This window comes from Mastomys coucha, unplaced genomic scaffold (genome assembly GCF_008632895.1).
Source record: "Mastomys coucha isolate ucsf_1 unplaced genomic scaffold, UCSF_Mcou_1 pScaffold21, whole genome shotgun sequence".
NCBI classification, from domain to species: domain Eukaryota; kingdom Metazoa; phylum Chordata; class Mammalia; order Rodentia; family Muridae; genus Mastomys; species Mastomys coucha.
Genome location: NW_022196904.1, coordinates 36558172 through 36584547, shown reverse-complemented (window position 1 = coordinate 36584547; position 26376 = coordinate 36558172). Strand labels below are relative to the sequence as shown.

The 26376-nt window shown below is 52.5% G+C and overlaps 1 protein-coding gene across 2 annotated transcripts; it reads left to right on the top strand.

Moving 5' to 3' along the window:
- The first annotated feature begins 6 nt into the window (after positions 1 to 6).
- On the top strand, positions 7 to 25862 carry Prr12 (proline rich 12). Of its 2 annotated transcripts, none has more exons than XM_031386522.1 (14): positions 7 to 198; positions 1633 to 1745; positions 2592 to 2753; positions 2833 to 6128; positions 6565 to 7231; positions 8621 to 9057; positions 18173 to 18289; positions 18433 to 18566; positions 18939 to 19414; positions 22257 to 22382; positions 22686 to 22783; positions 24483 to 24629; positions 24713 to 24808; positions 24940 to 25862. In XM_031386522.1, exons 1-14 carry the CDS (start codon positions 113 to 115, stop codon positions 25084 to 25086), a joined length of 6102 nt encoding a protein of 2033 aa, XP_031242382.1. In that variant the 5' UTR covers positions 7 to 112; the 3' UTR covers positions 25087 to 25862. The 2 variants fall into 2 exon arrangements, with proteins under 2 accessions (XP_031242382.1, XP_031242381.1); XM_031386521.1 differs by lacking the exon at positions 7 to 198 and adding an exon at positions 218 to 563.
- Positions 25863 to 26376: the final 514 nt, after the last annotated feature.

Genomic DNA, 26376 nt, shown 5'->3' with positions numbered 1-26376 from the left:
GAAAGGGAGAAAAAAAAAAGCAGCGGAGGGAGCGGCGGCGGAGGAGAGCGCGCGCGCTCCCCCTCCTTTCCCCCTCCCTCCCCCTCCCCCCAATTTCCACCGCGGCCAATTCATGGACAGGAACTACCCCAGCGCCGGCTTCGGGGACCCGCTCGGCGCCGGGGCGGGATGGAGTTACGAGAGGTCAGCGAAAGCTAGGTAAGGAGCTGAGGGGGACCTAGAGAAATGGGCCAAGAGGTGGGGGATTCCTGCCTGGCCTGGGCCTGGGGCCCGCTCGGCAACGCGTGCATCGCCAACTCCCCCTCCGGTTTATGCAAGGGAGCGGCCTTCTTTGGGTTTGTAACAACGCCGCCGCCCCAGTTTGCAAATTGCAAACTCCGCCAAAGCCAGCTCCGGCTTGCAAAAGAGAGAAGGCTGGCAAGGCGCAAAAACAAATTCGAACCGGGAAGGCCTTGGGAAGATGGGAAGGGTTGGCGAAGCAAGGCCTGGACTTGCCCCCCATCTTTGGATTCCCGGCTTGCTGACCCCTCCCCCCGGGCGCCCCTGGCTCTGCAACTGCAGAGGTGGGAGGAAAAGAGAATCAGCTCGCAGACCTGGGGGGCGCGCACCCCCTCCCAGGTCCTATTGTTCCGGGGCTGCTGGAGGCCGGGCCACTCGGTCCCTCCCCCCTCCAAGAAATTCCCCGCGCAGAGTGGGCAAGGGGCCCCGCCCCCTTCTTAAACTAGGATTCTGTGTGTTGGGGGGGTCCTGAGATTAGGGACACGCCCCCTTCTGCTCCCCACCTTTCTCAAAGCTGTGAATCCTGGTTGATGGCGCGCTGTTTGCCCTCTGGTCCAAGGCCACGGATTTGGGCCCTTTCTGAGATAGAGTCGTATCTTGTCCCTGTTTGTGTTTTCGTGTGTGAGTGTGGGCCCTGTGCACGCGTGGCTAGCCGCGTGTTCACCCGGGAACCTGCCTCTTGCAGTTTAATCTGTATTGTGTGTCCTCACTCTTCACCTGCCCTTCACCCTCCTCCCCCTCAATACTTGGTTTTCCCCAGCGTGTTCAGATTTTTAGAGGGGGACTTCACACTCGGGACCTTTGCTTCCTCACGGGTGAATTGAACTCCTGTTTGTACACGCATCTGGCTTTGCTTAGGCCCGTGCACTTGAACCTCAGCCCCTGAGGATGCAGTGAATTCGTGTCAGTACTTGTACCTGGGACTTTCCCTGGTCCTGTCCCCTCCCCACCTTCTCCCCTTGCCATTTGGGACACAAGCTACCTCCTGCTCCTGGCCTGGCTGGATTCCTTTCCCATTTCAGAGTCTTTGCTGTTTCAGTGGGTCTTGGGTTGTCCGTGTGCCCCTGTAGTGTTGGACTTTTGGTTCTGTTGTGGCAGGGGAGGACTCCAAGGGAGGACCACACCTTTCTCGTCCCCTGACTTCCTCTGTCCCCAGTGTGCCCTCGCATGCCCGTGTTTGCAAACGTGGTACTCTTTAAGTGCTCCAGAATGGCATTTTGCCCCCCCCCCATGGGATAACTGGGTTCCCTAGTGTTATCTCAGGGTTCTCTGGAGTAACACCTCCAGTCACTTGGGAAGTTCCTCCTAGCCCCCTTCTCAGAGGATATTCTGACATCTCTCTCTTACTCTCAGCTTGGTCTACGGCAGCTCCCGGACTTCCCACCCAGAAACCGACATCTTGCATCGCCAGGCCTACGCGGCCCCCCACCCACTACAAAGCTATGCCACCAACCACCACCCGGCAGGTATGGGCTCCCATCCTGGAGGGCTGGGGCCCGAGTCTGTCCTTTAAGATATCTGATTGGTTGCTGAAAGTTCCGCCCCTGCTAATTGGCCTTGCTCTGGGTCCTGGACCTCTTTTTGCCACTTCTCCTCTGATTGGTTGCCTCTGAGGCTTTATTTCACGCCGGATTCGTCAGGCCCTTCATGGCTCCGCCCCCTTGCCTCCTATTGGCTCCTACCCATCAGGGGCCCCCAAATCCCACCTTCTCTTCCAGGCTTTTCCTCTCCCTCCAGCCCACCCCTAGTCCTTTCTTTCCCTGTGGGATTCTCTTGGCTGGTTGGCTCCTTTTTCTTCCCTGTTGGCTCCAATTATTTGGCCCTCCCCGTGTTTGCTTAGAGTAACCTCATCCACCACCTTGTCCTTGCTGCCCACACCTTTGGTTTTTAAAGCAGTGCAGCCTGCCCCTCTCTCCTTGTTGTTCCTTTCCCTGATTTCTGCCTCTTGCCTCCCCCATCCCTCCTCTTTTGACTTTTCGTTGGTACTAAAGTGGTGCTTGAAATCCCACGGGAAGCCTTCCATAGCCTCATCCCCTCCCTCCCCCCATCCCTTCTTTCTTTACTTTAATAAGTGTGATAGAGTCTCATAAAGTTGTTCAGAATGTCTCTGAAGGTCTGGTCCTCCTGCCTCAGCCTCCTGAAAGCTGAGTTGAAAGGCACTGCATCCCTTTGCTTGTCTTTGGCCCCTCCCTCCTGTCCTCTTCGGATCTGTACCTGTTTAGTGCTTCCCCCCCCCACCCCCACCCCCGCTGGCTGTCTCACCCCAGCCACCACCCCCTACCTGGCTGACTTCTTCACTTCTCCGTTGTCAGGCCTCTCTGGACTCTTTGACACTGGCCTCCACCACGCGGGCTCAGCAGGGCCCGACGCCTCCGTCATGAACCTCATCTCGGCCCTGGAGTCCCGGGGCCCCCAGCCTGGCCCTTCCGCCTCCTCTCTCCTTTCCCAGTTCCGAAGTCCTTCCTGGCAGACAGGTAAGTGCTATTCCCAGCGGGCTGGAGAAGGGCTGTCTCCTGGTCCACTCTGACCGATGGTCTTCTCCTTCATCCCTAGCCATGCACACACCGGGCCCCACGGAACTCTTCATCTCTGGTGCCCTCCCAGGTTCCAGCACCTTCCCGTCTTCCTCTGCCCTGTCTGCCTACCAGCACCCGGCTTCTTTCGGCAGCCGCCCCTTCCCAGTGCCCTCATCCCTCAGCCTCCAGGATCCACCCTTCAGTCCTCCTGCTAATGGGCTTTTGTCCCCCCATGATGTGCTCCACCTGAAGCCCTCCCAGGCACCTACAGTGCCCTCTTCACTGGGTTTTGAGCGCCTGGCAGGGGGTGGTGTCTTGGGGCCTGCCGGCCTTGGTCCTGCTCAGACTCCCCCTTACCGTCCTGGCCCCCCAGATCCACCTCCACCTCCCCGCCACCTCCCGACTCAGTTCAATCTGCTGGCTTCATCTTCTGCTGCCACGGCTGCCGAGCCATCTTCCCCTCAGCTCTACAACTTCTCGGGTGCTGCCCCCGGTCCACCGCCGGAGCGGGCCCTGCCCCGACAGGACACAGTCATCAAACACTATCAGCGGCCTGCCAGTGCCCAGCCCCCACCGCCCCCACCACCAGCCCATTCCCTGCAGCACTATCTGAGCTGTGGAGGCAGCTATCCCTCAATGGGCCACCGGGCCAGCTTGGCTTGCAGCCCTCTGGGAGGTGGAGAGCCTTCTCCAGGTGCTGGAGAACCTAGCAAGAGTGGGCCTAGTGGAGCCACAGCTGGAGCAGCTGGCCGGGCTACAGGCCCGGAGACTGCTGGGGGAGGTGCAGCTGGGGGTGGGGGTGGGTACCGCCCTATCATCCAGTCCCCTGGTTACAAGACGAGTAAGGGAGGTTATGGACCAGCTACAGGGAGCGCCACTAGGCCCCCACCACCTCGATCCACCACCACACCCAAGTGTCAGAGCCTGGGTGGACCAGCGGCTGCTTATGCTGCTGGGAAAGCCTCTGGGGCTGGCGGGGCTGCGAGCCAGGCGTATTCCCCTGGCCAGCCCCAAGGGCTTCTGGGACCCCAGGCCTATGGGCAAGGATTTGGAGGGGGTCAAGCACAGGACTTAAGCAAAGGCCCTAGCTATTCTGGGGGTCCTCCGCAGCCCCCTAGTGGTCCCCCGCCTCCTGGCCTGGCTACCTGTCAGAGTTATTCTCCAGATCAGCTTCAGGGTCAGCTCTATGGGGTACAGAGTGAGCCTTACCCGGGGCCAGCTGCCCATTCACAGGGGCTGCCCACAGCCAGCCCTTCCCTCAGCTACAGTACTGGTCACTCCCCTGCTCTCTCAGGCCATGGAGGTGGCTGGGGACCCAGTTCTTTGGGAGGTGGTGGGGAGGCTAGCCCATCTCATATTATCCGACCCCTCCAGTCACCACCTGCTACTGGCCGCCCTCCTGGTGTTGGCTCTCCAGGAGCCCCTGGCAAATACTTAAGTTCAGTCTTAGCTTCAGCTCCGTTCCTGGCACCCCCCGGAGCTAGCAGCTATACAGCTGGAGCAGGTGGCTACAAGGGAAAAGGTGATGGTTCAGAGCTGCTTGCTGGCCCTGGCAGTGCTGCCACTGAGCGCACAGAAGATGAAGAATTTCTCATTCAGCACCTGCTTCAGGCACCTAGCCCACCTCGGACCTCAGGGGCAGATGGCTTGGTGGGTGAGGATGGGCCTGCTGATGCCTCTAAGGGACTTGGGGGCAGTGGTGGAGCTGGAGGAGCACCAGGCACACCGTACGAATTAGCCAAGGAAGATCCCCAGAGGTACCACCTGCAAAGCGTCATCCGGACTAGTGCCAGCCTGGATGAAGGTGCCACAGCCGCACTGGAGCTGGGCCTGGGAAGGATGAAGGACAAGAAGAAGGGGCCAGAACGGGGTGGCGAAACTCCTGAGGGACTAGCCACCTCAGTTGTTCACTATGGAGCAGGTGCCAAGGAGCTGGGAGCCTTCTTGCAGAAGAGCCCACCTCCCCCACCACCCACGGCCCAGGGAACTCAGCCAGCGCCCCATGGCCTCCTCTTAGAGGCTGGAGGTCCTGACCTTCCCATGGTGCTGCCTCCACCTCCTCCCCAGCTTCTCCCTTCTGTGCTCAGCCATGCCCCTAGCCCCTCACCCAGCGCCCCCAAAGTCGGCGTCCACCTCCTTGAGCCAGCTACCCGGGATGGGGCTCCTCAGCCCCCACCCCCGCCCCCACCACCTATGCCTCTGCAGCTTGAAGCCCACCTTCGTGGCCATGGCCTGGAGCCCACAGCCCCAAGTCCTCGATTACGACCTGAGGAGAGCCTGGAACCTCCTGGAGCCATGCAAGAGCTGCTTGGGGCTCTGGAGCCATTGCCACCAGGGCCTGGGGACACCGGTGTGGGACCACCTAACTCAGAGGGCAAGGATCCTGCAGGCGCCTACAGAAGTCCCAGCCCTCAAGGGACCAAGGCACCACGGTTTGTACCCCTCACGTCTATCTGCTTCCCCGACTCATTGCTTCAGGATGAGGAGCGGAGCTTTTTTCCCACCATGGAGGAGATGTTTGGTGGAGGGGCAGCCGATGACTATGGCAAGGCTGGACAGACGGAAGATGATGGAGACCCCAAGACTGGTGCTGGTCCACCCCCTGGTCCCACTGCTTACGATCCCTATGGACCCTACTGTGGAGGCCGGGCATCTGGAACTGGACCAGAGACTCCAGGCCTGGGTCTGGATCCCAACAAACCTCCTGAGCTTCCCTCCACAGTCAATGCAGAGCCACTGGGCCTGATCCAGAGTGGGCCACACCAGTCAGCTCCACCGCCACCACCACCACCACCACCGCCGCCGCCTGTCTCTGAGCCCAAGGGTGGCCTCACCTCCCCCATCTTCTGTTCAACCAAGCCAAAGAAGCTGCTGAAGACGTCCTCATTCCATCTGCTACGGCGCCGAGACCCCCCCTTCCAGACGCCCAAGAAGCTGTATGCACAGGAGTATGAGTTCGAGGCTGATGAGGACAAAGCCGATGTGCCCGCAGATATCCGCCTAAACCCAAGGCGCCTACCTGATCTGGTGTCTAGTTGTCGCTCCCGACCAGCCCTCTCACCGCTGGGAGATATAGACTTTTGCCCACCCAACCCTGGTCCTGATGGCCCTCGTCGCCGTGGCCGCAAGCCCACCAAGGCAAAGCGCGATGGCCCTCCCCGACCCAGGGGGAGGCCCAGGATTCGTCCACTGGAGGGCCCTGCCATGGCAGGGCCAGCCTCAGCCTCCATAACCACTGATGGGGCCAAGAAACCTCGGGGCCGGGGCAGGGGCAGAGGCAGGAAGGCTGAGGAAATGGGAGGTACCCGGTTGGAGCCCCTGAAGCCTCTTAAGGTGAGGGGGACTGGGTGTGGGAGGGGTTGGGCTGTACTGTCTGAAACTGGAGGTGTCAGATGCCCTAGGCACCAGAGAGTCACCTAGAATTCTGGCATTTGCATGAGATTAAAATGTTGGGACGCTCATGTGAAGACAGGGTGTCGGGACTCGAGTTCTAAAGTCTTGTGCATGGAGGGATGGGTTGGCATTCAGATCCTGTGTGCTTGAATGAATGTTGGGGAAGGTCTGGGTCTGGGAGGGACTGGCTTGGCCCCCTGTCTCTTAAGTGCGGTCAGTTGTGTTGAAATCTGAGACTCCACAGACTGGTTGCCAGAATTTGGAGGTGGTCTAAAGTGAGATGGGATGTGGAACTCGGGGTGGATCCCTGGATCTGAGGGAGGAGGCCTGGAGCTCGGGCCCGTGGACCATGATGCTTTGCTATCCCCATGTCTAGATCAAGCTCTCCGTGCCCAAGGCTGGTGAGGGTCTGGGAGCACCTTCCAATGATGTCATCTCGGGTGTAGACCACAACAGCTTGGATTCCAACCTGACCCGGGAGAAAATTGAAGCCAAAATCAAGGAGGTAGAGGAGAAACAGCCAGAGATGAAATCAGGCTTCATGGCTTCTTTCCTCGACTTTCTCAAGTCAGGCAAGCGGCACCCACCACTCTACCAAGCTGGCCTGACGCCACCGCTAAGTCCCCCTAAGAGTGTGCCAGCCTCTGTGCCCACCCGAGGCCTGCAGCCCCCACCGCCCACTGTGCCCACTGTGCCGCACCCAGCACCTTCTGGTCCTTTTGGCCTGGGAGGCGCATTAGAGGCTGCGGAGAGCGAGGGGCTGGGGCTTGGCTGCCCTTCACCCTGCAAGCGGCTGGATGAAGAGCTGAAGCGCAACCTCGAGACGCTGCCCTCCTTCTCCTCGGATGAAGAAGATTCTGTGGCCAAGAACCGAGATCTGCAGGAGAGCATTTCCTCAGCCATCTCAGCTCTGGACGATCCACCCCTCACAGGCCCTAAGGACACGTCCACACCAGAGGAGCCACCGTTAGACACTGGACCTACAGCCCCCGGTCCACCCCCTCTCCCAAGCCTGCCCAGCAGCAACAGCAATGGCACGCCTGGTGAGTTCTCAGAAGGTGGTCTGAGAATGGGGTAAGTCTTATTGGAGTCAGCAGATAAAGTTGTTTAGGTTATACACTATTTCAAGTTTTTTTTTTTTCTCTTTTCTGTAGAAAAAAAACACACTTGACAGGTGATTTCCTGGTTGACAGGGGGAAAATTTTTTTTTTTCCAGTTTTCTATGTGTAGCCCTGACAATTCTGAAACTCACTATATAGACCAGGCTGGCCTTGAACTTGCAGATCCGCCTGTTTCCTAAGTGCTGGGTTTAAAATGTGTACCACCACTGCCTAGAGGAACATCTTTTAATGAGCTCAGAGGTTCAGCAGGGAATCACTGGGGCCTGGTACTGGGCCCTTGAGGATGGCTGGGGAGAGAATAGGGTATAAGTGATGGGGGCCAGGTGAAGGGGTAACATTGGAATTTTAAGGAACTGTTAATGTGTTAATGATTGTGAGCCTTAAAAGTGCTCTGAGGAGTAAGCAGTGAGCTGGGTGAAGACTCAGTGGTAGAACCCCTGCCCAGAATCCCCCAGTGAGGGGATGGGGATGTGGCTCTGAGGTAGAGTTCCTATGTAGAATCCACCAGCAAAGGGGTTCCTGGTGTTTTCTTAATGAGTGGGAAACCTGGGTTCTATTTACTAGTAAAAGAATTAGGGAGACTAGGGAGATGGCTCAGTGGATAAGAGTGCTTACTGCTCTTGTAGAGGACCCAGGTTCGGTTCCTAGCACCCACATCCAATTGCCTGTAATTTCCTGTTCCAAAGGATCTGGTGCCCTCTTCTGTTTCTGTAGGCCCCTGTACATACATGGCATACAAACGCACACAGGTAATTAGGCAAATGTTTGTGGCATTAGAAAATCAAATAGCTGATAGAGGAAACAAGGGAGGGGCTTATAAAGCTGGTGTGTATCCTAGAAGGGATTGCAAGCTTGAGAGTCTCCGAAGAGAGCTTTGGAGTTAGGAGACATCAGGATAAGGAGTTAGGAGCTGTTGGACAAGAGCTGCAAGGGCTTGGAGAGACAGCTCAGGACTGACAACGTGGCATTAGGGCAATGAGATGGGTCTTAGGAGTTCCTTGCAGTTGCTGGAGCTACAGTGGTGGTCTCACAAAAGGACCTGGGCCAAGAAGTGAGACCTCTACAGGAGAGTCATGGCTGTCTACCCTTACTTAGTAAGGACACTTGGCTTTGTGGATATGCTGGGGGCTAAGCTGCCTTTAGGGACACAGGATTCGCAAGGTTAGTAGAGCCGGATATAGGGACACACGACTGTCATTCTAACTAGCTCTTAGACTGAAGCAGGAAAATCTGGTTGAAGGTCAGACTGGGCTACATGGTCAGAGTGGCAATCGACCTGATGACTCTGTCTTTCCCTCCCCTCTTTCTTAGAGCCCCCACTGCTGGAGGAGAAGCCCCCACCTACTCCACCTCCTGCCCCAACACCTCAGCCGGCCCCACCTCCACCCCCACCCCCACCTCCACCCTCAGTTCCAGCCTTGCCTTCACCTACCCCACTAGTGACTCCTGTGGCTAGCTCACCTCCTCCACCACAGCCACCACCTCCACCAGCACTGCCCTCACCACCTCCACCACCCCCGCCAGCACCCACAACTGTCCCACCAGTTGCCCCTGCAGAGGAGCCTGCTGCCCCATCTCCAGAGGACCCTGAACCTCCAGACGCTCGGCCTTTGCACCTGGCCAAGAAGCAGGAGACGGCAGCAGTGTGTGGGGAGACGGACGAGGAGGCAGGGGAGAGTGGTGGAGAGGGCATCTTCCGGGAGCGGGATGAATTCGTCATTCGTGCGGAGGACATACCCTCCCTCAAGGTGAGCCTCAGCATTGTCCCCAGATGGAGCCACTGACTGAGAGCTGATGAGTGATAGGCCAGTCTGGGTTGGGGTGCAGGCAGAGGAGTCACCAGGTAGGCTGGCTAGGCTGCTTTGGGGTTCACGGACTCACTTGGCTGATAGAAGGGATGAGTGAGGACACGTGCTCTCCTTCTTTCTGCCCCCTCTTCCATGATGTCCCCCAAGCCTTCATGGAGTTGATACAAATGTACTATTTAGGGCTGAGAATCCTTCAGTGCTTTTACCAGGTATTAGTCTGCATTAAGTTCTGCCCACGGCATAGAGAGGCTTCTCTGGCCAACGCTGAGAGCAGCACCAAACTGGATATTCATATATACGTAGAAGGCTGCGTGATTGTGTGTGTCCATTAAAAAGGGCCATAGAGCTTGTCAGTATAAATCTGAGCTCTTGACCAGACTTATAGGGCCAGACATTAATTCTCTCATATAGATCATGCAACAAATCCAGTCAGAGCAGTTGGTCGCCCCCATAACCATCATGCCGCTATTACACCAGGGGGCGCATCTTGCCCAGCAGGTCAGTTGTAGCACTGAGGGTTCAAAATTAGTCACTTGGTCATTCCATTTCCCGGGGACTTAGAATCAGAGGGGAGCCCACCAGAGATTATATCCTTTCCCATTTACATATCCGCCACCAACCTGATGTGGGTCTGTGTAATTTGTAGGTGGTGTAACAGATTTCCTTAAGGATGCTCACTGTGTGGCAGGCTGCGGTTTGTTGTCGTTTTTGTTGGTTTGGTTTGGTTTGGTTTGAGACAGGGTTTCTCTGTGTGACTCTGGCAGTCCTGGAACTGACTCTATAGATAAGACTAAGACTGGCCTCAGATCAGAACCCAGAGAGCCACCTGTCCTTGCCTCCCACGTGTTGAAATTAAAGGTGTGCACCACCACTGCCTGGCTGGGTTTTAAATTCTTGATGTAGATCTGGCCCTGCTGGTGTCAGCCTGCCGTCCCAGGTTTCCTGAGGTTGTTAACAGGAGGGTTCTCAGTTCAAGACCTTCCTGTGCTACAGAGTCGACTGAAAGCCAGCCCAGAAAATACAGCAAAGACGTAAATAATAATAATAAAAAAACTAAACACCTGGGGATGCAGCTGACGGGTAGTACACTGCCCGATGATAGAGACCCGCCGTCCTGGAGGCAGAGGTTACTCAGTTCTCCCTGCTCTGTGTCTTCTCACTGGGTAGGTTATAGTGGGCTCAAACATGTCGCAATGCTGCCTCGGCTTCTTGGCTGTGGTAGCATAGATGTGCACCACCTCTCTTGGTAACAGTCCAGTTTTGTTTCTTGTTTGTTTTTCTTTGAGTAGACAAGGACTCTCTACAGAGCTCTGGCTATCCTGGAACTCATTCTGTAGACCAGACTGGCCTCAAACTCACAAAGATCTGCCTGCTTCTGCCTTCTTGAGTTTTGGGGCTAAATGTGTGCACCACCATGTTGGCTTCTGGTTTTGTAAACAAATATTTCTCAGCAACATACCATGTATGGGTATTTTTCACACCAGTGGTGGAACAAAACTATGAATCACCAATAGTGTATAGATCAAGTTCCTGCTTACCTTACTCCCAGAAAGTTTGTGTGGGCTCTAGGATGTTTGGTTCATAGACTTATCTGGCTGAATCTGGATTAAGAGGACCCTGAGGTTAGGATCCAGCAGTAGGATGCTTGTGTAGAATGCCACAGTGAGGGGTTAGTCAAGAATCTGTTTGATTCTGTCCATGCTAGGGCATGGCAGAGACTCCCGTGAAGCAGAGCTGGCACTCTGCTGGCTACCATCTCTCTGCTGTTGGTCCTGGCAGTGGTGGGATCAACCGGTGCCTTTGTGCACATTGTATGTGTCGAGTCTTAGCTGTTTCTCTCTGCAGTCCACATGGATATTAGATTGAATTCGTGACAAGTACAGAAACTGTTATTTCCTAAGAATCTTTTGAGAGGTGGACCTAATAGTTGTTTTTGTTTATAAGGTTTGTTTTGTGTGTGTGTGTGTGTGTGTGTGTGTGTGCTTGTTTTGTTTTGTTTTGTTTTGTTTTTCGTACTGGGAGTTTAAGGCACTCGATACAGGAAAGGTCTCTCTGAGTTCCGGAGGCTGGCTTGAGCCCCACTGTGTGTGTAACCTGGGCAGATTGCAAGCTTTCTACTTCTCCTGCGCTGTTTTCTAACCCTGATGAACAGGGTTCAAAGCAGTGGCTTCTCTAGCCCCATCTTCCAGGTCAGATAAGCCAATGGGCCTGTGGAAGGGGCCCATTCACTGACCGGCGCTGGGACAGGAGCCAGGGCCGTCCATCTGATCCTACTGGCCAGCTGGTGTGGGACAGGGAAGGGGCCAGGCGAGGACTCAGGTGCTTAAAATACTACTCAAGTGTGAGCAACAGCAGGGGCACAGAGCCCCCGAGGCCATACCTCCTATTGGTGTCAGGGACTCCTAGAGGTGAGCAAGGTGGGCATATCCTGCACCAGGGTTTACTAGACTCCATTAGGCTTCTGCTTAGGAGCTGGGCTGTCATTCCCCAGCCTTTGTTTTCTCAGCCACAGCTGATGACAGGAGCTCCTCCTGGGTCTGTATTGATGTGCGCTCATGTGGCCTGGCCTGGCCTTGTCAGTGATTGTGGCTCCCACACAGAAAGTGCTGGGAATGTTGGACCTGTTGCTATGGTCTTGGGCTGACCTTTATTCCAAGACTTGTCAAATACTCAGTAAAGTACAGAGGGTGTGTGGCAGCTTTGTCGAGACTCTCTTTCTGTCATCTCCCTGCCTCCTGGTCATCTGGACAATGTTGTTTTGAGGCTGAGTCAGGAAAGTCCTTGACTGAGCCCATGACTCCCAGTACAGGAGTCTGAGGTCAGCCTCAGCTGCATAACAGAGTTGAGGTCAGCCTGAGGTACCTGAGATTTCAAATGAAGCACAAGCTGGGGACATCTCTTTTCAGGTATGGGGCGTTACTAAGCTCCATCCCACAAGCTCTCTGGTGGTGTTATCTACTTGGAATCCCTGTGCTTAGGAGGTAGAGACCTGTGGATTCCTTGGGGGCTTGTTGGCCAGTCAGTCTAGCTTAATTTGTAAGTTCTGGGCCAGCAACAAAGCTCAGAAGGTGAGGGTACTTGTTAAGGACCCTAGTTTGATCCCTAGCACTCAACAAGGTAAAAACAGATTCGCACAAGTTGTCATCCAGCCTCCATAGTTGTACCACGGTACCTGCATGTGTATGCATATAAATGATTTTATATTTGTTGTTGAATTCTTAAAAATTATAGCCAGTGAGATGGTTCATGAGGTAAAAGTTCCTGTCTCAAAATCTGATGGCTTACGGGGCGGTGGTGGTGCACACCTTTAATCTCAGCACTTGGGAGGCAGAGGCAGGCGGATCTCTGAGTTCGAGGCCAGCCTGGTCTACAGACTGAGTTCCAGGACAGCCAGGGCTACACAGAGAAACCCTGTCTCGGGGAAATCTGGTGAAATTAGCCATTAGCCATTTGAATACATTTATTGAAATATCTTCATCATCTCCAGGGGAGTAAGTCTCCATGCCATCATGTCTGCCATGCTTCCTTGGGCTAAGGGAAGGACTAGTAAGATGGTCTACATTCTTCTTTTGCTCTAAGTGTTCAGACTCCCTTGTTTATTTTATTTATCTGAAGATGCTAGTTAAATGAGTTGGATTCAAGTGTTGAAAAGCTCTATGGAGCTGGAGCCTGGCACAGGTTGCATATGCCTTTAATCCATCCCAGCCCTCTGGAGTCCAGCCTGGTCTACAGGATGAGCTCCAGGACAGTGAGGGTTCCGCAGAAAAACCCTGCCTTGAAAAACCACAAAGAAACTCAACAAAGCGAAAAGAAAGTGGCTAACTAGCTTACAAATTGGACGGTCACTGACTGCTTTAGTCTCATTGTCTGTTAAAGAAAACTGACACTACGACCCAGCTTTTGAGGAGGATTCAACAGTCATCTGAGAGGAAGGGCCTTTGCAGGGCCCCATGTGTGGAGTGTGGTGGGTTTGTAGAAATGCTAGTGTGAGAGACTGGATCATGAGTGGGACTGGGAACATGGAGGACTTGGGTACCGGGGCTGAGAGGATAGCTGTTTGGTTTGTTTGTTTGTTTTGCTTTTTGGAATTTTTTTGGTTTTTTGAAACAGGGTTTCTCTGTGTAGCCCTGGCTGTCCTGGAACTCACTCTGTATACCAGGGTGACCTCAAATTCAGAGATCCACCTGCCTCTACCTCCCAAGTGCTGGGACTAAAGGTGTGCGCCACCACTGCCAGGCTGGATGGCTGTTCTTGAAGATGCAGTTTTTGCTGATGGGGGCCTTGGTCAGCAGGGAGATAAGAAGTGTCTGGGGGGTAAGTTTAGGCCTAAAGAGTGGTGTTGGTCACTGCTGTCCATGACTGCCTTCCTGTTGGTGGGACCTTTTGATTTTGTTTCATCTGTTGCTCTGAGTGGCCTTGAACTCTGGCACACAAGGAATTTTCTTGCCTTTCAAGGTATGGTGGTTTGTCCTGTAATCCCCGTCCTTAGGCATCTGAGGCAGGATTGCCTGCCACAAGTTGGAGGCTGGCTTGGCTATATAGAGCGGTCCAAGTCACTGGGCCCAGCTAACCTCTCTTCATAATTACCGTCGTACCTGGGTGTGTGTTGCTCACCTGCTCACATTCCTGTTGCTAGCAGCAGCACATGCTTAGCTTATCACACATAGGTCACATTCTTAGGAAATAATCAGATTGGTCCACTCAGGTACCAAGATGGAGATGAGTGTAATTGGCCTGCCCATTGGCTGTTAAAGTCAGATGTCCTGCAGTGAGCTTACCATCTCAGTATGGGGGCTGTGAGATGGATCACTTCCTAGTCCGTCACTGGTTGTGGTTGGTTGTGATTGACAAGAACGGAGCCTGGAAGTACAAGCCTTAGAGAATGGGGAGAACAGCCGGGCAGTGGTGGCGCACGCCTTTAATCCCAGCACTTGGGAGGCAGAGGCAGGCGGATTTCTGAGTTCGAGGCCAGCCTGGTCTACACAGTGAGTTCCAGGACAGTCAGGGCTACAGAGAAACCCTGTCTCGAAAAACCAAAAAAAAAAAAAAAAAGAATGGGAGAACAGAAGATTGTAATTTCTGGGGTCATTCCTGCAGAGTAAAAATAGGGAGCTATAGAGATAAATGGCTTAGTGATTAAGAGTGCCTTCTCTCATGGAGAGTACCTGCGTTCAGCTGGGTCCTTCACATGCACAACTAATTCTAGCACCAGAGCAGTAGCTTGCCCCCTCATGGCCTCCATGGGTACTGCACTTGGGTGCACATTCCCACTCACAATAACAAAACCAATAATGAAGAACAGGAAGGGGGTTTTGGAGGAAGAGCAAAAGCCCAGTTGGAAAAGAACAGAGGAACAGATAGGGAGAAGTTGGTGCGTGGTGAGGAGTCCCAGAAAGGCTTCCTGGAAGTCTCTGAAGAACCGGAAAAGTGAGTTTTGTGTTCACATTCATTGATTGGGCAAGAAAGCCTGTGGGGGCATGTACCCATAGGCTCAGAAAGTCTGTGCTGTGGCTGCAAACTTTGAGAGGTCTGATGGTCTCTAGGCAAGGTGGGGAGGGGACACAGACACATTGTTTCCCTGCCAGGCTAAAAGGCTGTGCTTGGGGTCCACGGAGTATTTTGGAGTTGAACAGTTCAGATGTGGTCTGAAATACACTTATTTTGGGGGGACTTCTGACCTAGCCAGTAATGTCATAAAGAAAGAGGAATGGGAGCCATGTGGGAGCTCAGAAGACAGGACTGGAGTTCCGGGTATCTGCATCCTGCATTCCTTCTGTAGCTTTTTCTGTGCTTCCTATTGAGCAGATTGTTAGAACTCCTTCTTTACATGCACATAACTGATTCAAGAGTCATTAAAAAACAAACAAACAAACAAACTGAGGGTGCAGAAACAGATTTCACCACGCTAAGCGTGCATAGTTTGGTGTGCAAACACCCGTATTGTACTGATACTCAAAGCAGACATTACCAATAGATCTTGCTACTTCTGAGCACAATTAAAAGACAGACACGACTAGTCAATTGTGGTTATCATCTGAATTCTTTTTGATCACTTGATCTGTAATCTTTGAATGCAATACCTACATATCACTCATCTCTGCACAGCTGTGTCTCCCATGACTGTCTTGCCCTGTCACATGTTGTTTTCAAGTACCCACCACCTTTTTGGGAACTTTTTTTTTCCTTTTCTTTGAGGCAGGGTTTCTCAGTGAAACAGCCCTTGGCATCCTGGAAACTCACTCTGTAGACTAGGCTGGCCTTGAACTCCCAGAGATCCTCCTGCCTCCTCTGCCTCCCAGGGACTGGGATTAAAAGTGTGAGTCACCTTGCCCAGCTTCAGGAAGCATTCTTGGACTCAGTCTGTCACCCAGGCTGGCCTCAGCCTCAAGTCACAGGCTTCTTCCTCAGATTCTCAAAATGCCAGAATTGATGGCGAGTGGTACCACACTTGGCCCCTGGGGTGGGTATTTTGTTCCCGTGTTCCTTTGTGATCCTCTTCATGTGTGCAGGTCAGATGTCAGTGTGAAGCCTGTGCATTGGGATCCTCATGCTAAAACATTGGGTTGGAGGACATCAGAGAATGGGTCAAGAGGGTCAGCCTAGGCCTGGCAGTTGGTGGTGGGCGCCTTTAAACCCAGCACCTGGGAGGCAGAGATGGTCAGATCTCTGTGAGTTCAAGATCTATCGGCTCTGTTGTGCTTCGCGTTGTGTTTTCACGTGGTAGGTTGAGCCACACCCCAGCCTCACTGGAGGAATTCTAGGCAGGCATTCTGTCTTTGAGCCAGGCCTCTAACTCCTTACTGTAGTAATATAGGTAGGCGCTCTACCGGTCAACTACATCCCCTGAACTCGTTACTTTTTGAGATGGTGACTCACTATGTATCCAAGGCTGGCTTTGATCTCTCAATCCTGCCTTAGCCTCCTAAGACTTGGAGCTGATGTTCCCTTTCTGTGTGTATGTGTGTGTGTGCGTGCGTGCGTGCGTGCGTGCGTGCGTGCGTGCGTGCGTGCGTGCGTGTGTGTGTGTGTTGTATGTGTATCTCTGTGTGTCTGTGTGAGTGTGTACGTCTGTGTGTGTGCGTGCGTGCGTGTCTGTGTGTCTCTGTGTGTCTGTGTGAGTGTGTGTGTCTGTGTGTCTGCGTGTGTGTCTGAATGTATGTCTGCCTGTGTGTGTATGTGTGAATGTGTCTGTGTGTGTGTGTGCGTGCGTGCGTGTGTGTGTGTGTGTTGTATGTGTATCTGTGTGTCTGTGTGTGTACGTCTGTGTGTGTGCGTGTGTGTGTCTCTGTGTCTCTGTGTGTCTGTGTGAGTGTGTGTGTCTGTGTGAGTGTGTGTGTCTGTGTGTGTGTCTGAATGTATGTCTGCCTGTGTGTGTATGTGTGTGTCTCTGTGTGTCTCTGTGTCTGTGTGAATGTGTCTGCGTGTATGACTATGTGTGAATGTGTCTGTGTGTGTGTCTGCGTGTGTGTGTCTGAGTGTGTGTGTATTGTTGCCCATGCTCTGAATGCCACATAAAAAGCCTTGCACTTGTCCCTGTATCCTTCAGACTGCTGTACTCAACTACAATAGCCTATATAGCTTGTGGATTAGAAACGCACCATATGTCTTCCTCACAGCTTTGGAGACTGGAGGTCAAAGGTCAGCCTCCTAGCAAATCTAGTTTATGGTCAAGCCTTCTTCCTGGTTGGTAGATGGTACCTTCAGGCTGTGTCCCTAACATAATGAGCTGGGTCGATGTCTTCTGCTTCTCTAAAAATTTGTTTTATTTATGTATATGTATGTTTTGGTGTGCAGGTCCTTGGCCAGCTAGAGTTACATGTATTTGGGATCTGTCTTAACGTGTATGCAGGGGATTGAACTTGGAAGAACAGAAAGCTCTCTTAACCAATGAGCCTTCTCTTTAGCTCCAACTTTTGCTTCTTAACCTAGTCTTCCCCCTCTCCCCCGAAATTTTCTAAGTTTTGTTGTTGTTGTTGTTTTTTTTGTTTGTTTGTTTGTGTGGGTTTGGGATTTTTTTTGTTTTTTGAGGGGTTTTTTTGGTTTTTTGAGACAGGGTTTCTCTGTGTAGCCCTGGCTGTCCTGGAACTCACTCTGCATACCAGGCTGGCCTCAAACTCAGAAATCCGCCTGCCTCTGCCTCCCAAGTGCTGGGATTAAAGGCGTGTACCACCACTACCCAGCAAATTTTCTGTTTATTTCATCAGAAGTTATTGATTAGTCATGTGTGCCTTTTAGCTCTGTATTCAGATGTGTCAAGATCTGGAGTCTATTACTGATATCTGCTGTGAGTACTAGCTCCAATACGAGGCCTGCATGCTAGATGCTTGAACTGGTGCGGTTTATTTACACATGCTTAATTCTTTTTTTTTTTTTTTTTATGGCTCTTAGATGAGTCATGTGAGTGCAAAGAATGCTTCTAACAGTCCACTGAACAGGAGGCACAGAGAGGGTCTTGGTAAAATTTACATCCAGAAGTGAGGCAGGCATAGGAGGAGAAAGTCAAAACTCTGTGGCTTAAGCAGAAGAAGCCTGCTCAAGAATTAGCAGGAGGCTGGGCCTGATGGTGCAGCCTGCCATCTTCTGTGTAGACATTTGGCTAACCTAGGAGGATGTCAGCTTGGTGAGACTTTGACTTAGTTGGCTGGAGAGTATAGCTCAAGTAGAAGGTTGGGCCTTCCTTTCATCAATGAGGACTAGGGTCAGCAATGCCTCAGACACAAAAGACTCTTGGTTTGGATCCAGCACTGGGAAAAAGGAATATTTTAGCCAGATACTAGGAGACATGGGTAGAATCAGGCTTCATTCTGGGACTGCGGGAATCATGAGACCAGCACCCGGCAGTGCTTGATTGGTACAAGTAGATGGGTCTTCAGTTGTTGCTGGTTTTGTTTAGTGTTTCTGTGATAACCTTTCAATGTTGTCTAGGCCAGCTTATACTTGTGACAATCCTCCTGCCTCAGCTTAAGTGCTAGGATTAAAGATGTGAGCGACGAAGTCTCCAGCAGGGCAGGGGTGAGGGTAACCTTGTAGGTGTCTTTGGTCTCTTCCTCCTCAGCTGGCCCTGCAGACCGGCCGTGAGCCCCCACCCATCTGGCGCGTCCAGAAGGCCCTTCTGCAGAAGTTCACTCCAGAGATCAAGGATGGCCAGAGGCAGTTTTGTGCCACCAGTAATGTAAGCCAATGGCTGGAGATGTGTACTTTGGGGAGAATGCTCAGTCCTGGGGTCCCTCTCTGCATGGCCCAGGGCATGGCCTCCATCTCTGGAGGTGGGTTGGTAATGCCTACCAGTTCTCACAGCCTTTGCTCTCTCCGCAGTATTTGGGTTATTTTGGGGATGCAAAAAACCGGTACCAGCGCCTCTATGTCAAGTTCTTGGAGAATGTCAACAAGAAGGATTACGTGAGGGTGTGCGCCCGGAAACCCTGGCACCGGCCCCCACTGCCAGTCAGGTACTGACGGTGGGAAGATACCTGACAGGGAAGGTGTGAAGCTGGCTCCACATACAGGAGATGGAGCTTTTCATGAGGGAAATAGAACCAGGAGACACAGCTGGGAGAAGGAGACCCACGGTGGGGGTGCAGTCCCAGAGAGGGGGAACAGGGACCCGGAGGGAGGGAGGGAGACATCCATAGTGATGGGGACCCAGGGAGAGGAAGGAGGACAGAGGCTTAGAGAGGTAGGGAGAGCAGAGACCTCCCCACCCAAAAAGAAGAAAGCACTTGGAACATTTAGCAGTATGGTATATGTCTCGCTCTGGGTCCCAGAGCGTGGGGGTGGGGGTCTTCAGTCCCCTGATGACAATCTTTTATGTCCTTTTCCAGACGGTCTGGGCAGACCAAGGGCCCTACCCCTGTTGGGGGCAACTCTGCACCTCCATCTAAGGTCCCAGCCCCACCTCCCAAGCCTGAGACCCCTGAGAAGATGACATCAGAAAAACCTCCAGAGCCAACACCTGAGCCTGCTGTACCCGAGCCGCCTGCCCCAGAGAAGCCATCCCCACCCCGGCCTGTGGAGAAGGAGAAAGAGAAGGAGAAGGAGAAGGAAAGGGTAACCCGGCCTTTGCGGAGTGAACGAGCCACCAGTGGGCGGCAAATGCGGACTGACCGGAGCCTGGCCACAGGACAGTCCACCACTTCCCGGCTGCCCAAAGCCAGGCCCTCGAAGGTGAAGGCCGAGCCACCTCCAAAGAAGAGGAAGAAGTGGCTGAAGGAGGCAGTGGGTAATGCCTCAACAGGTGATGGTCCTGGAGGCAGCTCATCTGACTCCGAGTCCTCCCCTGGCGCACCCAGTGAGGATGGTAGGTTCCAATAGCTGCTGGCATAGGTGGTCACATAGGGAGGGAACACAGGCCTTAAGAAGGGGGCAGGGCGATGTCAGCCTGGGGCCTGCTGGCAGACTACCCAATGGAGATAAAGGGGACTCCCCAGTAATGGCAGAAACTGTCATTCGACAGTCACTTTCCTGTGTAGCAAGCATGTGTCTGCTAAGACCTTGGTACACTGCTCCATTTTCAGGGCAGCCATAAGAGGTAGATGCTGTAACTCCATCTGGAGGCCAGGCCTACTGGCAGAGGCCTGTCGTCCAGGTGAGGACTTTGGAAAGTTCAGAACCAGTCTGAGCTGCAGCCTGTTCAGCTCAAGCTACTTAGTGAGATCCTGTCTCAAAAGAAAAAGTAAAAACAGCCATGTTGAAGTCAGGCAGTGACTTCAACATAAGCATTTTTTTTCCTAAGATTTATTTATTATTATATCTAAATACACTGTAGCTGTCTAAAGACACACCAGAAGAGGGCACCAGATCTCATTACAGAAGGTTGTGAGCCACTGTGTGGTCCCTGGGATTTGAATTCAGTACCTTTGGAAGAGCAGTCAGTGCTCTTAACCGCTGAGCCATCTCTCTAGCCCTCAAAGATTTATTTATTTATTTATTTTATGATTGTGAATATGATGTCACTCTCTTCAGACACACCAAAAAAGGGCATCAGATCTCATTATTGATGGTTGTGAGCTACCATGTGGTTGCTGGGAATTGAACTCAGGACCTCTGGAAGAGCAGTCAGTGCTCTTAACTGCTGAGCCATCTCTCCAGACCCGGCATAAGCCTTAATCCCAGCACCAAAGAGGCAGAGGCAGGTGGAGCTCTGGTTTCAAGCCTACCCTGGTCTACAGAGCAAGTTCCAGAGCTACGTCAGAAGACTCGGTCTCAAGGAAAAAAGCCCAAAGAAAGAAAATAAAGCTCAGTGTTTGAACCTCCTGTACTACAAAATAAATGAGAGTTTATAAATAAGCAAATAGAATGTAAACATCATATACAGATGAGGAGAAGGGCATCAGGAGGGCGCGTGGGCGCTCACTCCAGTGAAGCCAGCCACGCCCTTTATGTTCATTGATGGGTGGTTTGGTTAATAGGTTGATCCTTAGGCCTGTGACAGATGTTGGACCAGGCTCTATCCTGCGCCCAGAGACAGTTGTGCTTCATCTGACTCCCTGGGTGACCTTGTCTGTAGAATTGTCCTCATCACAGGGAGAACCTGAGGGACAATCTTGTCTTGAGTTGGCACCACAAGAAATCCATGTAAGCTGGATGTTCTGCTGTGTCCCTGATGCTCAGTATGATGACCCCCATATGGGGCAGGAGGATTGCCATGAGTTTAGAGGGCTAGCCTGTCTACAGAGTCTTGTCTCCAAAGTAACAACAGAAGACCCCTATTCTTCTAGGTTTGGCATATGCTTCCTTTCTTGCACCATTTGGCTATAAATGACTAACATGTCATACCTACTTACTTGTAAGGATTACAGAAAATGCACATTTATTTTATTTTTTTAAAAGATTATGTATTTGCCGGGCGGTGGTGGCGCACGCCTTTAATCCCAGCACTTGGGAGGCAGAGGCAGGTGGATTTCTGAGTTCGAGGCCAGCCTGGTCTCCAGAGTGAGTTCCAGGACAGCCAGGGCTATACAGAGAAACCCTGTCTCGAAAAAAACCAAAACCAAAAAAAAAAGATTATGTATTTATTTTATGTATATGAGTGCACCATTGCTTTCTTCAGACACACCAGAAGGTGGCATCAGATTCCCCCATTATAGATGGTTATGAGCCACCATGTGGTTGCTGGGAATTGAACTCAGGTTCTCTGGAAGAGCAGTCAATGCTCTTAACCCCTGAGCCATCTCTCCAGCCCCCGCACATTTATTTCTTAACTTAGCCTGTATTCAGCTATGAAAGAGATATGAAAGAGCTGTGCTCTCTCTCTCTCTCTCCCTCTCTCTCTCTTTCCCTCTCTCTCTCTCTCTCCCCCTCTCTCTCTCTCTCCTACCCCCCTCCATCCTTTTTTCTTTTTTGTTGAGATGGCCTTATGCCGCCCAGACTGCCTTGTAACTTGTTATGCACTTGCGGGTAACTCTTGAACTTCTTTCTGACCTACCACCCCCATCTCTGCCATCATCATCATGTAGTTTATTTGGTGCTGGGCGTGGAAGCCAGGGCTTTGTTGGTATGTGCTAGATCAGTACTCCACCAGCTAAGCTCATCCTCAGTGGACCTCTGACCTCTGTTTTGCTTTGTTTCAATTTTATCTCACTGCGTAGCTCTGGCTGGCCTCAAACTCACAGAGCTCTACATGCTCTGCCTCCTAAGTACTGGGATTTAAAGGTGTGCACCACCACTCTCCGCTGTTCTGTCTTTTTTGGTTTTTTCTAGACAGGGTTTCTCTGTGTAGTCCTGGCTGTCCTGGAACTCACTCTGTAGACCAGGCTGGCCTCAAACTCAGAAATCCACCTGCCTCTGCCTTCCAAGCGCTGGGATTAAAGGCGTGCGCCACCACTGCCTGGCGGCTGTTCTCTGTCTTGAGTCAATGTTTTGGTAACCAACTTTGTTTCTGTGGGTTTTCATGGGGCCGCACCAAGTTAGGCCCACTTCACTGGCCCTGAAGAGTGGTTCTTGCCACTATGATCTTGGGATCTTGAGTATATCCTGGACAGGCTAAGCTACTTTGTCCCCTGAGCTCAGTCATCCAGGCATCCTTAAGAGGGGCCTCAGCTGTGCCCTCCTAGTTAGCTATGGTCTGCACCGTCTTTGCCATTGGAAGAAGTGTCTACTGCACAGTAACCTCGGAATGATTCTGTCCTGTCTCTCCCCAGAGCGGGCAGTTCCAGGACGGCTGCTGAAGACACGGGCCATGCGGGAGATGTACAGGAGCTATGTGGAGATGCTGGTGAGCACAGCCCTGGACCCAGACATGATCCAGGCCCTGGAGGACACTCATGGTAAGCTGGACCAGGGAGGAAGCCTGGGCGTCAGAGGAGGGATATGGGGTTATGGGTGGGTGTTGCCTTTCTGAGGCTGAGGATTGGGCCTGGGAGCAGGGTTAGGGTCTAGGGAGAGGGGGAGGCTTGTGGATTGATCTAGAGGTGAGCGTTTGGCACTTAGTCCTTTGAGAGGAAAGCTGGGGCCTGCAAAGGAACTCTGGTCCTGGACTCAGTGGTCTTGGGGAGAACGGGATTTGGGGACTCCAGACAAACCCTGTTCATGCGAGCCACTGTCTGTTGACACTCCTGCTCTTCTTGCAGATGAACTCTATCTTCCACCCATGCGGAAGATTGATGGCCTCCTCAATGAGCACAAGAAAAAGGTCCTGAAGCGGCTGTCACTGAGCCCAGCTTTGCAGGTGCTTGGGGGCCTGAGTAGGGATTGCATGGGGCCCAGATCAAGTGTGGAGACCGGCTGTGGGCCGCCAGCAACTTGAGGTTACTTGAGTATCTTCCCTAGAGCAAGGATTATTGCAAGGTCATTGCTGTCCTGGGCTTGGTGTGGAGATGATGAGGGCTAAGCTAGAGGGGCCCTTGGCTTCCCAGCAGCCCCATAAGGAATGTTAATAGAGCAGACCTGGGCCTGAGGCTTTTGTCTGGCCACCCTATCACCTGTCTCCTGTCCCTATGAGATAGAATTGTCAAATCCCAGGGCTCATTCCTGCCTGTCAATTCTCTCTGGAGTGGTCCCTTGTGATGGATGGTACATCCCAGTGCCACCCTGAGAATCTTGAGGTCCAGTGCTGACATGGTGCAGAGGATTCCAGTCTTATATGTCATGGGACTGGGAATGAGACTCACTTGGTAGCATGCTTGAGGCCCTGGGTTCCATCCCTAGCACTGGCTTATCCAGACACCGTGGATACCTTATACTGTTCAGGCTGTAAACATGTGGGGCTAGTCCTGTTTGGAGTATTTAGATTGTCATTGAGAATTCTGGGATAGAATATCTGGTTGTCTTGCAGACACCTGGCAAGATGTCAGTCTGACTTGAAAAAAATATAAAATTTGTCTGGTTCTAAGGATTCTTGTTAATATGTTTTACTTGGTTTGGTTTAGTTTGGTTTGGTTGAAACAGGGTCTTACCAGGTAGCCTTGGCTATATTGGAACTTGCTGGGTAGAGTCGGCTGCACATAACTGTCATCCCAGTTCTGTGGGAGGTTGGGGCAGAAGAATCAAAACTCAGAGCCATCTTGAACAACTTAATGAAGCCATGATACAAGATTGAAAAGCAGCTGTGTTGGTGGCATACGCCTTTAATCCCAGCACTTGGGAGGCAGAGGCAGGCAGATTTCTGAGTTGGAGGCCAGCCTGGACTACAGAGTGGTGAGTTCCAGGACAGCCAGGGCTACACAGAGAAACCCTGTCTTGAAAAACCAAAAAAAAAAAAAAAAAAGGAAGAAGAAGAAGAAAAAACAAACAAAACAAAACAAGGTAGCTGTGTGATGGCATATTCCTGCAGTCTCAGTACTTAGAAGGTAAAGAAAGGCATGTGTATCTCTATGGTCAGCCAGGGCCAAATAGTGAGATTCTGTCTTTATGAAAAAGAGGAGAGAGAAAAACTCAGGGATTGGTACTAAGCTGCCTCCCTACTTTGGGTCAGATGTTCAGCATCTGAGATAGGTGAGGCTGGCATCATGAATCAGAGAGAGAGAGAGAGAGAGAGAGAGAGAGAGAGAGAGAGAGAGTGTGTGTGTGTGTGTGTGTTATCTTGGATTCAGCTGGAGACCAGAAGCTGGCTCCATATACCCCATATCTGTAGTTGTGAGCCACTCCAAGTGGGTGCTAGAAACTGAACCTGGGTTGTCTACATTCCATAGAGCACGTAATTTGGGGTGTTACAGAATGGTGGGTAGAATGTGATACCTGTGAGATTTGAGGCCGTGCTAGGATCACAGGGGCAGGACAGCCAGGCCTAGGGTACAAGATATACCTGCAAGTCTTCTGAAATTGTCTTGGGGGACATTGAGGCCTGCATAATGCAAGGATCTGCGTGCTGGAGTTGGGTGAAGGTAGAGGTCCGGGGAGGTGGCCACTGACCCTATGGCTTCCTGCAGGATGCCCTGCACACGTTCCCACAGCTGCAGGTAGAGCAGACTGGAGAAGGTTCCCCCGAAGAGGGGGCTGTGCGGCTGCGGCCTGCAGGGGAGCCCTATAACCGAAAGACGCTCAGCAAGCTCAAGAGAAGCGTTGTGCGGGCCCAGGTAGGACTCTTGGCCTGGGAGGGGTGACCCCGGGAGGAGTGGTGCTGGCCAGAGCGTATGAACATGTGCTCCTCTGTCTGCAGGAATTCAAGGTGGAGCTGGAGAAGTCGGGGTACTACACCCTCTACCACTCTCTGCACCACTACAAATACCACACGTTTCTGCGCTGCCGAGACCAGGTGGGCACCAGCCCACCTTCTCAGTCCTCCCCTATCCGGGAACTCTAGCCTTCCTCCTCAGCCCCAGGGTCCTGGTCCCATCCCTTCCCTAGCCATTTCTTCCCACACAGTCTCACCTTCCTTCCCCACAGACCCTGGCCATCGAGGGTGGTGCCGAGGACCTGGGCCAAGAGGAGGTAGTCCAGCAGTGCATGCGGAACCAGCCATGGCTAGAACAGCTGTTTGACTCCTTCAGTGACCTGCTGGCCCAAGCACAGGCCCATAGCCGCTGCGGGTGACCACACCCTGCCTGGTGAGGAAGACAACTCCTCCACGGACTGAGAACTGGACAGAGCTGTCCTCCGGAAATGACTCCTAGGCTCCCTTGCTGCCAGGAGGGAAGGGGTCGTCCTCAGCCAGGGTGTGTCCACACAGCCCCCCTTTACTCCCTTTCACATCCTCCCCCATTCGTGTACAGAGAAATTATTTATATATATGTATAAATGTCTATTTAGTAACACTTGCCCTGGCCCCTGGCCCAGCCCCCCCCCAACACGGCCATCACCCCTGCCCCTCCACCGTGTACATAATGTATAGGAAAATTCTATGTGTGGTTGAGGGAAGCAGGGTGGCTTGAGAGAACCGGGGAACCCCTTCTCCCCTCCCGAGCTTCCCCCTCCAGGCCAACATCTTTGCTAAAGGCTGCTCCCCAAGGGTGTGTGGTGTTGGGTGGGAGGGGCCAAACATCTTGTTAATTATTTTTAATCTTATTTATTGTACATACCTGGGGTGGGGCAGGGGTGGAGAGGGAGGGTGAGAAGACACCCCTCGCCCTGCCCCTCCTGCTCCTTTTCTACAGCAATCTGTCTCCCCCCCCCTCGGCCCTGCTCCCCTTTGTCTTCTCAATGTGGTTCTATTTTTTAATGCCTCTCTCTGCCCCATCCCTGCTCCCTTGTGCCCTCTTCCCCCCTCTCCTTGACCTCCTGCTCTTTCTCGGGCGCTGTACAACTCACCTTGTATACACTGTGTACACACAACCAGCCAAACGAAACCCAACAGCAACACTTTACCAGCAGGCTGGAGTGCTCTGTCTGTGGCGGTGGGTAGGCCTGGGCAGCGGGAGCAAGGGTTGGCAAAGAAACTTGGATGAAGCCCTCTTAGGTATATAGATAGCATCGGGTCAGTGTACGTGTGACCCTGAAATTTAATGACCTCAAACAAGCATGAGTTTTGTTATGGTTTGTCAGGATCAAGGGTGGGGGTGGACAGAGGTCTGTCCTGAGGAACCACTGTAGCTGTCTTCCAGACTGCCCAGGGGCATTGTAGCTACAGGATGCCATGTAAGGTTTTTATACGGCTACAGGATGTGGTGCTTCTGTGAGCTCCTTGAGTGGTGGTGGGAACCATCTAAACCATCCACCAGTACCCTTGTCACAGACTCCCTAGAAAGCCTTAGGGCTGGTAGCTCAGTAATTAAGGGCACAGGCTGCTCTTGCAGAGGACACCATTTCTCTTCCCACATTAGATGATTCACACAGAAATCAGTTGAACTTTTTCTTTTTTTTTTTATAAAGATTTCTTTTTTTTTT

Coding starts and splice junctions, on each gene's coding strand:
- Prr12 (XM_031386521.1), top strand. CDS start 226: ATGGGCCAAGAGGTGGGGGATTCCTGCCTGGCCTGGGCCTGGGGCCCG. Junction 564..1,632: donor CTGGCTCTGCAACTGCAGAG/GTGGGAGGAAAA, acceptor TCTTACTCTCAG/CTTGGTCTACGGCAGCTCCC. Junction 24,630..24,712: donor GAAGCGTTGTGCGGGCCCAG/GTAGGACTCTTG, acceptor CTCTGTCTGCAG/GAATTCAAGGTGGAGCTGGA.